General features: G+C 35.1%; 2 protein-coding genes across 2 annotated transcripts in view; both read left to right on the forward strand.

The window, feature by feature from the left end:
* Positions 1 to 15,904, forward strand: part of LOC115984375 (putative disease resistance RPP13-like protein 1) — a 149,333-nt gene that overhangs the window by 85,747 nt on the left and 47,682 nt on the right. Inside the window, exons 6-7 of the mRNA XM_031107406.1 lie at positions 14,482 to 14,591; positions 15,088 to 15,405. The gene's annotated coding sequence lies outside the window, so the exon portion shown is untranslated. The remainder of the gene's footprint in view (positions 1 to 14,481; positions 14,592 to 15,087; positions 15,406 to 15,904) is intronic.
* On the forward strand, positions 8,112 to 13,333 carry LOC115984377 (putative disease resistance RPP13-like protein 1). Its single transcript, XM_031107413.1, has 3 exons — positions 8,112 to 12,026; positions 12,381 to 12,654; positions 13,257 to 13,333. Exon 1 carries the CDS (start codon positions 8,287 to 8,289, stop codon positions 12,013 to 12,015), a length of 3,729 nt encoding a protein of 1,242 aa, XP_030963273.1. The 5' UTR covers positions 8,112 to 8,286; the 3' UTR covers positions 12,016 to 12,026; positions 12,381 to 12,654; positions 13,257 to 13,333.

Raw genomic sequence — 15,904 nt, forward strand, 5'->3', positions numbered from 1 at the left:
GCAATTCACCAACGCCACCGAATCAAAAGTTCATCCATAGTGTTTAGTGTTGTAAATAAAAAGATAAGAAAATTTTTGCAAGGAATGCATATGAATTTGTCAATAATAGGACAATGGATGCACAAACTTTTAGGGCAGTTGTCAAGTTGTATCTTTTCTCATATGAAAAATTAAGCAAAACCTATGAATATCTTTTATAGATTTTTTGTTTTTGTCTTTGGCTGCATTTAACTCAATGTAAAATATTTTTTGAGTGTAAAATATTTTCAGGTAAAAATATTTTTTAAAAATAAAAATATTTTCAGGTGTTTGGTTGCATTTCAAAAAATACTTTGGAAAATATTTTTTAGTATTTGGTTGTGTTCTTGAAAATGCTCTAAAAAACCCATTTTTATCATATTTCTTACATTTTCCTAGGATCCAAACAAATATTATTACATAGAATCAAAATATATAAATACAAAGAAACAAAAATCAAAACAAAAAAAATCAAAATCACAAGACCAATAGAGAGAGAGAGAGAGAGAGAGAGAGAGAGAGAGATTGGTCCGTGGGTGACTTGGTGGTGGTGACGGTACTAGCAACATGGACATAGTGGGTCGATCTAAAGGTGGCGTCGCTCACTGGGTGGTTTGATCTAGGAGTGGGTTGCTCACACGGTGGACAAATCGGCTCAGGGTTGGGTTGCTTATGGCGGTCTGATTGGCTTAAGGGTGGGTCGTGCACTGGGTCATGAACTCACAGTGGTTCGATTTATCTTCCGGTGGCTCCAGCTCTCTCCGTGCTCCATTATAAGTGTTCTCCTCTCTTCTCACCAGAACGGAGGGTAACACAGCGGCGCTACACGTCAAAGTGTGGGGTGGACCTTGGACTAGCGTCGGAGTGTGGAGTGGAGCTCATTCTCTCTTTCGTTAGTGCGTGAGGTGGAGTTGAGGTGAACTTAGAGATGAATTTCAGACCGTGTGAGGAGTGTGTGAGTGAAAAATTACATAAATGGCTTGAAGGTAAAATGAGTCTTGAAATGAATTTATGGGTCTTGGGGTCGAATTTTACAGTCAATGCAATGGTTTTCCGTTTGACCAGATTTCACATGCACAACTAAACACACGATAGGGTGTAAAATATTTTCACAAATCCATTTCCAGCCGAAACAAACGCGGCCTTTGTCTTTCTTATTCTTCACTGATTTCATTTTTCAGTTATAAATGTTTAAATTAAAGTAGATGAACATGTAAAAGTAAAATTATGTGTAAAATTAAAACTGCTCAAGATTAATATATATTGATAATGTCTTTTTCATTGATTTATTATTTAATTATAACATCAAAATTAAAGAAGTTGAATGTAAAATTAAAACCACATAAAATAAATTTATAAAATCAATATATTTATATATTCAATATTGTAAAAATAATTAAAAGTAAAATAAAAATAAAAATAAGAAAAAGAATAATGATATGGCCAATGAAGGATCTACTACGATGTGCAGTTTTGCAAAGAGAAAGTTTTAAGTATATATACATTTAGATTAAATTAAAATAGAATTTATATTTTGTTAAAAAAAAAAAAAAATTCATCCATAGTGTGGCAAGGGGCCCTTTTTCCTAGAGACCCACCTTAATTAATTTGGGGGGAAAATTTGTTATCAATAAAGTAAGAATGTAGGAAGATGCTGAAAATAATTTTCAAAGAAATAGCCAAGCACTTTCTTCCAACGTATAGGATTACTTTTTGATTATATTATTCACTCTGTACCAATCATAATGGCCATGTCCCCACCTGCCATCACTACTTTATTGATCATTCACGCGTGTTGAGTGACGTCAAGCTGCCGAATTGATTATTCCCAGGCCCATACCGCACGTTTCCAAGAAAGAAAGGCTACCCACCCACGGTTCCTAAAAAAAAAAAAAAACTACCAACGGTTCCATTAAAAAAAAAAAAAAAACTTCCATTAAAATTTATTTATTTGGCAAAGCCTATAAAGATAGACATGGATATATATATTTCACAAGCAACTTCCGTAATATATTACTTGGCTCCTGCTGCTTAAAAAACTAGGAAGCATGAATACTAGCATATGTTATGTATCTGGAACACACCTCCATGAGTGTCCTAACCATTTTTTTGAATGGAAATAATGTGACTTACAAGCGAGGAAATTAAAAAAAATGATTAAAAATAACAAAAAGACCCGAATTGTGATTATTACAATTGAGATTGTTAGACGTACTCGAAAATACTACTTCTGAATTTGTTTTTTATTTTTGCCACTTTTGCAATGCTATTGAGATTTCACTAGGATTCTTGGAAAAAAAGACGTACACTCCACTCAATTGAACCTAATTAAAAAGGTTTTGGAAATGATAATTTAAATTTTGAGAACAATAAAATTAGGACATTGAGATTTTCTTGGCAAATCTACAGTTGCACTAAGAAACATGCCTACGAATAGCATCAGTGCCTAAAAATTGACATCATTTCATAAAGAAACTCCAAGAATCGGCAGATATATAACTTTTACTTAGCAGTAGGCAACGAATTTTAGGTTTAGCATCTTTGAAGTAGCATTTTTTGTTGTTGTTTTTGGAGTGCTAAAATAGAATTTTGGTAGTTTTAGCACTCCTAATGCAAATGCTTGTAATGGCAACCATAATAAGCTTATCACACTTTGGTTCCATCTAGGTGGTTTTAAAGGATGCTTTCTTGTACGTAAATATAGAAATAGATTTTTAAAAAGAAAACAATAAGAAGGTAAATATATCAAAATAGAATGAGTGTTGTGAGTTCTATTTAATTCAATTAGTAAAGTCTCTTGTAAACGAATAAAAGATTTGTGGTTCAAATCCTGCATATAACAAAAACCAATTAGTGTCTTGGCCTGAGTGGAAAGAGAAATTATCATAAAATCAGATATCAAAAGTTGAAAATTTTTATCATATATGTTACCTCTTAAAATTAACACCAAACATCCAAAAGAAATTTACAATATTGCATTTCGTCCAATATTGTAAAACACAGTTCTCATTTGCCCCACATGTCCAACCAAATAAAATTTAAGTCTAACATATTTACTTTCTTTGGTATAATATCTAATCCCAAATTACAAATTTTCACTATAAGCTTGCAATCTCAAGTTTTATATATAGTGTGGCTAAAAGTGTGTTCCCAAAACTATATATATGTGTGTGTGTGTGTCGTTTTATTAGTGTAGGTAATTTTGTTCTTTTCATTTAAAACCTATTATCAAAATTTGTTTCATAAAAATAATTAAAAAAAAAAACATTTACTAAAAAGTTGAGAAGAACACTTCAATAAATAAAAAAAATTCTTGATTAAAAAAAAAAAAGGAGTCATGGATTAAACATGATATTCATTGATGCTAATCTCAAGCTTTTTTTTCTTAACAAATAAGTGGGTGAGAACAGTAAACCGCTAACAAGAAATTCATATATTAACTCGTATTGTGTATCATATGAAGTTAGTATTTAAAAGTTTTATTTTTTTATTTTTTAGAGAGCTTTAACTTATGTCGTCCACTCTTGATAATATCTCTTGTACGGCACCGAGGTCCTAAGACTCAAATGGGCCCTGGGTTCAGGCCCAATGGCACGACCCCATTACTTTAAATTCTGCTCGAAACTACCTTCACGAACTACGAGTTTTGAGCCTCGACCCCTAATCGATGCTTGGCATAAATTTCCCGAACAAACAATGAAACCTTGTCCAGATGTACCATAGGATGCTCGGCAGTTCAAGAAACATCACTATCGAGCATATTAACCTGAGTTGGAACCAAGTTCCAAAACCATAATCGCTGTATTCCACTCTCACCTAAACATCTACTTACAACAAATAATATTGGACCTTCAATTACACTAACGATGACAGTAATCATGCCCCACTAACTCAGAGCTATAAATAAGAGAAGCTAGGGGAGAAATAGGGGTTCAGAAAAAAGAGAGAAAAAAAACAGTCATTCAGGGAGGGAGAGAGGATATTACTTTGAGTCTCTGTGCCGAGAACGACCCAAAGTAGGGAATCCTAAAACCCACCTTATAAATAAGTTGTGAGGCTTAGCCCAACAATCTCATTTTCGGCGTCCATAGCTTTTTATTATCAGACCAAGATACCAATCGGTTTTTATTGTAGGTGGGGATTGAATCCCATATCCCTTATTCAACCATCAAAGACTTTATTAATTGAGCTAACTGAAATTGGTTTGCTAAAATATGCGCCTATTTTACTTATTACAGGAAAATAGTTGAAACACACAATGTGAGGTAGCATTTCCACTCAAAAATCTCATTCCCATGAATTCAAACTTAAGGCCTCCTTTAGATAATGTGGTAGACATACTGAGTGAATTACAATTATCTGATATATTGAACTTAGCTGTAAATTAAAAATTAGATTAATTTAGGGTTCATATCTTTTGAGATTCTGCCATTCATTCCCTTGAAATATCCCTTGAACATTTCTGCAATTGAGAACAAATTTGAGTCTTAATGCTTAATTAGTCTCATAAAACTTGTTAGTGCAACTTTGACATGTATTTTTAAAATTCTTTTGCATTTGCTAGTTAACAAAAACTAATCGAAAGCTTATTAGCAAAAAAAAAAAAAACTCATTGAAAGCTACTATCACCTGCCGACAAAGATGACTAACAATAATAATCAACTCTAATAATAAATATAAGAAAAAGAATAATAATATGGCAATGACATGATGAATGTGAGATCTACTAAAACGTGCAGTTCATCGACACCATTAAATCTAAAAGTTCATTCATAGTGTGGAAAAGGGCCATTTTGCCTCACGAAATTAAAAATCAAGAAAGGAAGTATTAAATCAAAAAATACTTTATAAAAAAATCATACAAATTGTAAAGTGCCTTTACAAGCATGAATTTATATATCTGTTCTGATTTGTGCATGGTAATCCTTTTTTTTTTTTTTTTTTTTGAAAGGGAAATGATCTGGAATTAAACCAAATAAAGACTCATACAAAGCAGCTTGCACAGCAAGGCAGAAACAGAACATTACATCTTATCAGATTGAAGAAAAGAAGTTACAACAGGAGGCGTAAGAGCATCTCCAACGGTTTGGGCATCCGCCTCTAGTAGTTAAAATTTGGAGAATGAGGTGCACTGTAGATGCTCCAATAGCTTCGACAAACACGAATTTTTTTTAGCTAAAGAACAGTAGTCCATCGAGTCTAGGTTACTATTTGTAAGGACACGTTTTGGTGACGAACCTAAACAGTATTGGGTTCGTACGTAAAAGGCCCAGACAATATGATTTGTAGAGCGTGGGTGTAAAGAGCTAGATTAACTGTGGTATCTACCTCCAGGATTTTCTCTCAAGCCCATACCATGTTTTCCTTCTCTTTTGTTGGTATAATCAACGTCTTTTCTTAAGTCCCTAGTGATACTCTCTCTCCCTCTCTTCTTCCTTCTTTCTCTTCAGTTTTATGTGTGTTCTCCTTTCTTTCTCGATCCCCTTCTTCATGTTCCTCTTTTAGTTTATATACTCCCCTTCGCGATCCATCTTCACCGAACACGTGTAGATTGTGTCCGGGGGATTTCTTTCTGTCCCATCTGGCGCCTCCTGGAACTTCCTATGGGCAGCTGTAAGGCTGCTTCCCTACTGCTCAGGTATCACCTCCACATTAATGCGGCCAGAGAGTTGGTTGAGAGGTCATTAATGCGGAGGCAGCTATAGTTTCAGATATTTGTTTGCCTTATCTCTTTCATCTTTAGTCGGCTACTCTACCCCTTGAGATGACCTACTTCTGAGATCTGATCGTGGTGATACCACGTCCTGGTCGTCTTCGGACGCGATCGTCCTCGGACGCATACCGCCGAGGAGCATGGCGTCCTCGGACGGGTGCACGACCTCGGATGGGCCACTGGCCCAACAATCCTCAACCGATTCTGAATCCTATGGGCCTATCAACCGAATGATCCCCACACTATTCATTCTTCAAATACATTTTTTCTATTATAATAATGATGTGTTGTATAAGAAAATGTTAAAAGATGTATAGTTGTTAAAAAATAAATAAATAATGAATGAAAAAATAATATTTAAATGAGATAGGGAATTTATTGAAAGTGTATTTGAAAAAATGAAAAGTTAAAAGCTAAATGTTAATATTATTTTTTAAACAATATAAAAATTTGGAAAAATTGACGAAGATGCTCTAACTCATTTCCAAAGGTACTGAGATTCGGATCCTTTGTTTCATTGAGAATGTTAAATATTAGTATTGATACACCATGTTGAATATGCTAGTATAGATGCAGAAGCGAAAGTATAAAGTATAAAACACAATAACACACGAGAGTTACGTGGTTCAGCCTAACGGCCTACATCCACGGAGGAAACTCTAAAGAGTTACATTAATAATATATTAGAGTGTAGTACAAATCCTGTGTTACAATAAATCATAACATGTGTATATATAGTAGACTAAACCCTAGACTAATAGACTTTTAGTATAAGTAGGAGACTTGACTTGCACACAAAGTAGAATTAGGCTTGGGTCTATGCTAATGGGCTAATATATCTCTAACACCCCCTCTCAAACTCAAGATGGAAGATTGATGAAATCTTGAGATTTGATAAGGTTGAGAAGATCCCTTGAATGAAGTTTGGCTCTGTGACGGTAGTTTGAGGAAGGCAATGGTCTTATAGTGTTGATGCGACTTCTAACGGTGGCTTGACTATACCGGAGAGTTTTGACGGCAGTAGTAGGAAGCCAAAGAAGATGAACGCAGCGAAGAAAAACACCGAGGAAGACAAAGATTGCTCTTAAATATACCGTAAGGACAGAAAACCATGGCCTTAAGAAGGTGGCTCTGATACCATGTTAAATATTAGCATTGATACACCATGTTGAATATGCTAGTATAGATGCAGAAGCGAAAGCATAAAGTATAAAACACAATAACACACGAGAGTTACGTAGTTCAGCCTAACGGCCTACATCTACGGAGGAAACCCTAAAGGGTTACATTAATAATATATTAGAGTGTAGTACAAATCCTGTGTTACAATAAATCATAACATGTGTATATATAGTAGACTAAACCCTAGACTAATAGACTTTTAGTATAAGCAGGAGACTTGACTTGCACACAAAGTAGAATTAGGCTTGGGCCTATGTTAATGGGCTAATATATCTCTAACATTGGGCCTATGCTAATGGGCTAATATATCTCAGAATATAGGATTAGATTGATGTGGGTCATCTCAGGAAGCGGATCATCTAGAAACCAAACGGAAGAGCATTCACTTTCAATTATACCAATACCATTTCTGCCACATTAATTCCAAAGACCCTCGTTAATTAATTTGAGAAAAATTTTGTTATCAATAACGTAAGAATGTAGAAAGATGCTGGAACTAATTTTCATAGAAATATCTTAAGCACTTTCTTCCAACGAAAAGGATTACTTTCTGACTAATTTTCATAGAAATAGCCAATCATAATAAATGGCCATGTCCCAACCTGCCATCACTACTTTATTGATCATTCACGCGTGTTGAGTGAAGTCAAGCTGCCGATATGGCCAACGAAGAATCTACCATAATGAGCAGCTCAGTAGGTGTGGAGTTCTACGTACTTGTCGTGTGATTAGATACTATTTATTTTATTAAAAATTAAAAATAATAAAAAAATAATTTTTGTAACGCTATTTATTTTTTTGAGTTTATAAAAAAAAAAATATACTGTTTACATTTTATAAATAGTATAAGCGCTTGAATAATATAAGAGGCGCTGGGAGAAAAAAAAAAAAAACACAGAAGTGAACATGGAACGTGCAATCCAAACAGAACTTTAGATTAGATTAAAATAAAATTTATATTTTGAAAAAAAAAAAAAAGAAATTCATCCAGTGTGGTAAGGGGCCCTTTTTCCTAGAGACCCTCCTTAATTAATTTGGGGCGAAATATTGTTATCAATAAAGTAAGAATGTAGAAAGATGATGAAAATAATTTTCAAAGAAATAGCCAAGCACTTTCTTCCAACGTATAGGATTACTTTTTGATTATATTATTCACCCTGTGCCAATTATAATGGCCATGTCCCCACCTGCCATCACTACTTTATTGATCATTCACGCGTGTTGAGTGAAGTCAAGCAGCCGAATAGATTGAACCTCTATCTATCTAAATCTGCTAAGAAGTTAGTCTTCTACACCATAAACTGTTTTCTGCCTTATTGCACTTACTTCTCTTTACTCTTTTTTTCAAGCTTGTTCAACCAAGAACAGAGACTATGGCTGGGGCCTTGGTGGGTGGAGCTGTTCTCTCAGCATTTCTTCAGGTGGCGTTTGACCGAGCGGCTTCTCGCGAGGTCCTAGACTATCTCAACGGAAGGAAACTGATTGATCGTTTGGTGCAAAAGCTGAAGTTAGAGCTGATGTCTGCTGGTGCTGTGCTCAATGATGCGGAGGAGAAGCAAATTACAGACCCTGCTGTGAAAAAGTGGCTGGATGAGCTCAAAGATGCTGTTTATGTTGCGGATGACCTCCTCGATGAGATTGCCTACGAAGCTATGCGATGCAAGTTAGAAGCTGAATCCACTAGTACTAGTAAGGTAATGGGTTTTCTCTCTACTACTTTTGTTAATTCATTTGACAAAAGGATACAGTCCGAACTAGAAAACATTCTAGAACAATTAGAATCTATTACAAAACAAAAGGATGTTCTCCGTTTAGAAAAGGTTGCTGCTGCTGCTGAAGTACCATCACGACCATTGACAACTTCTTGCCCTGAAGAATATGGTGTGTTTGGTAGAGACAAGGATATGGAGGCGATATTTGATATGTTCCAATCACATGATGCGAGTGTTAATGGTATATGTGTTGTTCCCATAGTAGGTATGGGTGGGGTTGGTAAAACAACTCTTGCTCGACTTATATACAATGACAAAAGAGTCGAGGAGAGTTTTGACATCAAAGCTTGGGTTTGTGTATCAGAAAATTATGATTATTTTAGGATAGCAAAAACTATTTTTGAAGAGGTCACTTCATCTGCTTGTGACATTCAAACCATGAATTTGCTGCAAAATAAAATCAGAGAGAAATTCAAGGAGAAGAAAGTTTTCCTAGTTTTAGACGATGTTTGGAATGAGAGCTATGATGATTGGGTTGAGTTACTTAAAGTTATCAAATGTGGGGCACAGGAGATTAAGATTATTGTTACGACACGCAGTACAGTAGTTGCATCAAAAGTAGGCACACTATCTTATATTCTAAATGAATTGACAATCGAAGAATGTTGGTCGATATTTGAAAAACATGCATTTAAAAATGGAAGCTCCAGTGAATTTCCTGTCCTTGAGGAAATTGGTAGAAAAATTGTCCAAAAGTGTAGAGGTTTGCCTTTAGCTGCAAAAGCACTTGGGGGTTTGCTACGGTTTGAAGAAAATCCAAGAGAGTGGACAAAGATTTTGAAGAGTGATATATGGAATTTACCAAAAGGAAACATTAATATCCTTCCAGCTCTAAGATTGAGTTACCACTATCTCCCACCACATTTGAAACGTTGTTTTGCTTATTGCTCAATCCTTCCAAAGGATTATGAATTTAAAAAGGAAGAATTGGTCCTATTGTGGATGGCAGAAGATTTATTACAGCAATATGAAGGAAATGGAATGATGGAAGAAATAGGTGAACAATACTTTGATGATTTGGTATCTAGATCATTTTTTCAACAATCAGGTAGCAACCGATCATGTTTCGTAATGCATGACCTAGTCAATGACTTGGCAATATTTATAAGCGGAGAGTTTTGTTTCAAGCTGGAGGACAATGAGTCTTGTGTAATCACAAGAAAGACTCGCCATTTGTCATATGTTAGAACTAAATATGATGCCTCCAAGAAATTTAAGGTGTCTTACAAGGCCAAGGATTTGCGAACCTTTCTTGGATTAGATTTGTCATCATATCAATGGCATTCAAATAGGATATCAACGATGATGCTTAATGATTTTTTGTTGAAATTTAAGTGCTTACGAGTGCTATCATTTTCTACCTATGAAAACATGAGGGAGTTGCCTAATTCTGTTGGCAATTTGAAACATCTACGCTATTTAAATCTCAGTTATACTTCAATTAAATGGTTACCAGATTCTCTATGTACTTTGTATAATTTGCAAACCTTGTTATTGTCGAGATGTTACTCCCTTATCAAGTTGCCTACTGAGATGTGGAGATTAGTCAACTTGCGCCACTTGGATTTAGTTTATACAAAATTGAAAGAGATGCCATTGCATATGGGAAAATTGAAAAATCTTGTGAAATTAACTACTTTTGTTGTGGGCAAACATTCTGGGTCTAGTATTAAGGAGTTAGGGGAGCTCCATCATCTTTCTGGAGCATTGTCCATTTTAAACTTGCAAAATGTTCATCATGCTAGAGATACAAGGGAGGTTAATTTGAAGGATAAGCAGTACTTATCTGAGTTGGTGTTTCAATGTGGCTTTGACAATGAAAATTCAGAAAAGGAAAGACATGTTCTTGAGCAATTGTGTCCTCATTTGAAATTGGAGTCTCTCACCATTAAAGATTACGGGGGTACAAAATTTCCAAATTGGTTAGAAGATTGTTCTTTCTCCAATATGGTGTCTATACGCCTTGCCAATTGTAAATATTGCTCATCCTTGCCTTCACTTGGGCACCTACCTGTCCTCAAGAAACTCTATATTCAAGGTTTTCATTTTGTATTGCGTGTGGATCGTGAGTTCTATGGAGATGGTTCTTCTACAATTAAGCCTTTTAAATCCCTTGAAGTATTAAGCTTTGAAGACATGCCAGAGTGGCAGGAATGGTTTTTATTTGAAGGTGAACATGAAGATGGGGTTGAAGTTTTCTCTACTCTCAAAGAGCTTTGCATAATTAAATGTCCCAAGCTAAGCGGTGGTCTACCCAGTCAGCTTTCCTCTTTAATCAAACTTCAAATTGTAGAATGTCAGCAACTTGTTGCTTCAGTTCCTAGAGCTCCAACTCTCAATAGTTTGAAATTAAGTGATTGTGATAAGGTAGTGTTGAAGGAATTACCACCCAAGTTGGATGACCTCTTTATTAGAGGAGGTCGCATCTTCTTGCAGTCGTTTGCGGAGCTTATGACGTGTCTCCCTGTCCCAGGAAGTGGCATACCCACTACATTAAAATCACTTGAAATCGAAGGACCATTTCAGACCACAACGGGCCATTACTATCCTTCTCTTGAAAGTTTGAATATATGGGATGACTCTGACTCACTCTGGTCTTTTCCCTTAGAGTCGTACCCAAAACTCAAATCTCTCACGGTATGGGAAAGTAAAAATCTTGAATCTCTTTTCGTATCAGAGGAATCTTACCGTGATCTTAGTTCTCTCACTCGTTTGGGTATTTACTCGTCCCCTAATTTTGTATCATTTTTTAGTGGAGGTATCTGCGCCCCTAATTTGACATCGATTTCGATCTACAATTGCAACAAGTTAAAGTCATTGCCTGAAAATATGCGCACTCTACTCCCATCCCTTGAGGGTTTGGCAGTCGGTGAGTGTCCAGAACTGGAATCATTTCCTGAGGGAGGTTTGCCCTTAAATTTAGTAACACTTGGCGTCTCTTACTGCGACAAACTATTTTCTCGGGGATTGCAAGATCTACACTCCCTCAGACAGATCTGGATCAAAGGCGATAATTGCAAAGAAATGGAGTCCTTTCCGGAGGAAGCGTTGCTGCCTCCCACTCTCACAAATATCTATATTTTTTCTTTTCCAAAGCTGAAATCACTCAAGGGTTTTCAACATCTCACCTCTCTTAAAGAGTTGTGTATTTCTGACTGCGATAACCTCCAGTACTTACCAGAAGAGGGCTTTCCCTGGAGTACTCTTTCTTCTCTAATTATTGACAGCTGCCCTCTTCTAAAACAACGGTGTGAGAGAGAGAAAGGGGAAGAATGGCCAAAAATTGCGCACATCCCCAACATAGTGATTGACAACGAATTGATCGAATGAGCTATGATCAGGTAATTTGTTCGGTAATTAATATAATATTAACTTCCGTCTTCTACTTATTGCTCAATTATTTAATTTTTTTATGCACCTTTGATTTGGACAGCGTGAACATTAATTGATAATCTCTTACAATAAATTTCTTAAATTACTTAAGTATTTGGACTCTTAACTATACTTTAAGAGTCCTATGTTGGAGTTCTTTTTTTTATAATTTTTAAATTGCAACAAAAAACTCTAGGTCTCTGGAAATTTTAGGAGAGCAAAAATGGAAGTTTCAAATGGCTACATGATTTTTATAAATTATTTGATTTTCATTGTGGGGATGTCTATGTATATACTTAGTTCTTTGCCTATTCTTTTTGCAGTGTCACTAACAAATCCTCCATGCTCCAAGCATCACTTTTGTGCTACCTGGCTGCCGATCCTTTTGCGTTGTACAAACTACTAAGTTCTTAATCTGTTTTCAAGTCACCTGTAGAAAGCTCATCCTTCTTTCTTTCTTTCTTCATCAACATCCAAACATTTCCTTACTCTTATTCTTTCTGGAGCTGCACTTGCTTCATTTTCCGTTCACTGCATTTCACCTTTGGACATTTGAAGTGTGAAACACAGACTTTGAAGGAGTAATTATCCTAGATGGTAAGTTTTTCCAGCATATATATGTCTTTGATGATTAATAAATTTGTTTTACAAGTACAGAGTACCTTTTGTGATTTTGGCAATTGACTTGGGCACAATATTGCAGTTTTTTAATCTCAGGTGGACACTGGGATAGTTTGAAGCTAGTGCTGCTTTAATAGCTTTAAACAGTTGCTGAATTTCTTATTCATGAGAATCTTTTGATTGAATGATGCTGGTCAGTAATTCCTATTGCTTTCTCTTATTTCTTTCAATTTTTGGAGAAGAAAGGATGTGATGTGACTTAAAAGGGAGGGAAAAAAATGGTTTAAGAAATAACATCCTCAAAAATCAGTGTAAAGTTTTTATTTTTTCTTTTATGTGGAAATGCTTCATGCTTGCGCGACTAGAATAAGAAAAAGAACTCTTTGTAGCATAAAACTTTTCTCTAATGCTGAAAGTTTTCAAATCTTATTTGAATAATGATTTTAATGTTCTGTCAGCCCAAAATCTTAACTCATTTATTAAAGCATTGCTTTACAATTCATTTGGTCACTGATTTTAAGTTTTTTGCTTTTGACTTCCCCACTAATTGAAATGATGTAATTGATTTGTTTTTGCAGAATAAACCTTAACTGAGCAACTTAGGAAGGGGCATTAATATTGTTCGGGCACTTGAGAAGGGCTTTAGTTTCTCATACATGAGTCAGAAAATAAATTATCAGGGTATAAGGCCAAGCTCAGTTCAAGCCTCCTTATCTATATGAAAAAGAAGAAATATTGCCAAAATAAGGGGAAAGTCTTGCAAGACATGCATCCCCTACATAAGAATCAATTATAAAGTTTTGGTGGGTGCTAAAACTCTTAAAGAGACCCAATCCCCTGTTTTGCTCCACACAAGAGATAGCTAGCAACACGACTCAGTTTTATTACCAGGTACTTCTTTACAACCAGCTTAGTATCAACTTAACAACACGACTCAAATTTAATGATTTTTAGAACTTATAAAACAGATATGAGATGTTTCATGCTATATCCAGAAATTGTTAAGGGAAGGAATTCTTGTGCAGATTCACTTTAATTTGTCAACAAGTTCAACATAAACCCAACATCTATTTGGCATGATATCGGAGCCTATTGGTCACTAAAAAAATCTTCTTATCTTAAGGATTTATGGTTGCTTGACTCCTTTGCCCACATTCCAACTGGAGGGACCTGCAGCATTATTCAGCTCCTTCATTTTGAGTCCAAACTCCTGGTGGTACAACAAGAAAGTGGGAGATTAAGGGAATGAAATCTCTGGTAGTTCAATTATTATTATTATTTTTCCTTAAGCTTATGCCTTTGACAACTAACAGATTGATTCTTTTAACAATTTACACTATTAAGAAGTTCAAAATGTGATTGTAACATTTTGTCTTGAGAAATATGGCAGGCTATTTGATCATATTTGACAAGCGGCAGGTGGAACCTAGTGCAGACTTGTAGCTTCCATTATCACATTTTTTAGATTAAAAATCACTTCTATATCTTAGTGAGAGAAGTTCTTTTGATTGAGCAATGCAGGTCAGCTTCACACTGTGCTTCCATTCTTACCATTCACCGTTGCTCTTCTCAAAAGCGGAAAGCAGAAATTACTTATAATACGAATAAGAAATGGAATAAAAACTGTAAAAAATGATATTGAAATTATTAGAAGTAATCAGCTTTGAATGCTCATCCATATAATCATCTAAATGCCACATTACTTTTCCAGCATATATATGTCTTTGATGATTAATAAATTTGTTTTACAAGTATAGAGTACTTTTTGTGATATTGGCAATTGACTTGGGCACAATATGGCAGGTTTTTAATCTCAGGTGGACACTGGGGTAGTTTGAAGCTAGTGTTTTTTTAATACCTTCAACAGTTGCTGAATTTTTTAAGCATGAGAATCTTTTGATTGAATGATGCTGGTGAGTATTCCCTATTTCTTCCTCTTATTTCTTTTGGAGAGGAAAAAACATGATTTACAATGGAGGAAACTAAAAAGGATTAAGAAATGACATGTTCAAAAATCAGTGTCAAGTTTTTTTTCTTTGATGTGGAAATGCTCAATTCTTGTGTGACTAAAATAAGAAATAGAACTCTGTGAAGCATAAATTTTTTCCCTAAGGCTGAAAAGTTTTAAATCTTGTTTAAATATTGCTTTTCAGGTTCCTTCAGCCCAAAATCTTATATCTTTTTTTACTGCATTGCTTTTCAATTCATGTAGTCAATACTAGGATATCCCTGATTTAAAAAATTTTGCTTTTGTCTTCCTCACTAATTGAAAATGAATTTATTGATGTTCGATTTCTGCATGCTTAAATCAATAACTGCATGCAATTGTTGATATCGTTGTCCCTCTAAATTTTATTAGGGAACAATAAAACCCTAGTGATTGTTTAATTTATTGATTTGTTTTTGCAGAATAAACTTTAACTGAGCTACCCAAGAAAAGGCATTAATAATGTTCGGTTACTTGAGAAGGGCTTTAGTTTCTCATACATGAGTCATAGAAAATAAATTATCAGGGTACAAGGCCAAGCTCAATTCAAGCCCCCTGATCTGTATGACAAAGAAGAAATGATGCCAAAATAAGGGCAAAGTCTTGCCAGAAGACTTGCATCCCCTGCATAAGAATCAATTATAAAGTTTTGGTTGGTGCTAAAGCTCTTGAAGAGGCCCGATACCTCGTTTTGCTCTACACGAGAGATAGCTAGCAACATGACTCAATTTTATTGTCAGGTAATTCTTTACAACCAGCTTAGTATCAAGTTAGCTTACTGCTTGTTTTTTAAGTGATTTTTAAAACTGATAAAACAGATATGAGAGGTTTCAAGCAACATCCAAAAATTGCTGAAGGGAAGGAATTCTTGTGCAGATTCACTTTAATTTGTCAACAAGTGCAACACAAGCTCAGCATCTATTTGGCGTGATATTAGTGGCTACTAGTCCTCTTATATCAGTCACACTCCTAAATTTCTAATATGCTTCCAGGTCACTAGAAAAAATATTCTTATCTTGAGGATTTATGGTTACTTGACTCCTTTGCCTGCATTTCAACTAGAGGTGCCTGCAGAATTATTCAGCTCCTTCATTTTGAGTCCAAACTCCTGGTGGTACAACAAGAAAGTGGGAGATTGAGGGAATGACAAGTCTCTGGTAGTTTAATTTTTATTATTATTATTATTTTTCCTTAATCTTATGTATTTGATGACTAACAGATTGATTCTTTTAACAATTT

Source organism: Quercus lobata, chromosome 4 (assembly GCF_001633185.2).
Source record: "Quercus lobata isolate SW786 chromosome 4, ValleyOak3.0 Primary Assembly, whole genome shotgun sequence".
Taxonomy (NCBI): Eukaryota; Viridiplantae; Streptophyta; class Magnoliopsida; order Fagales; family Fagaceae; genus Quercus; species Quercus lobata.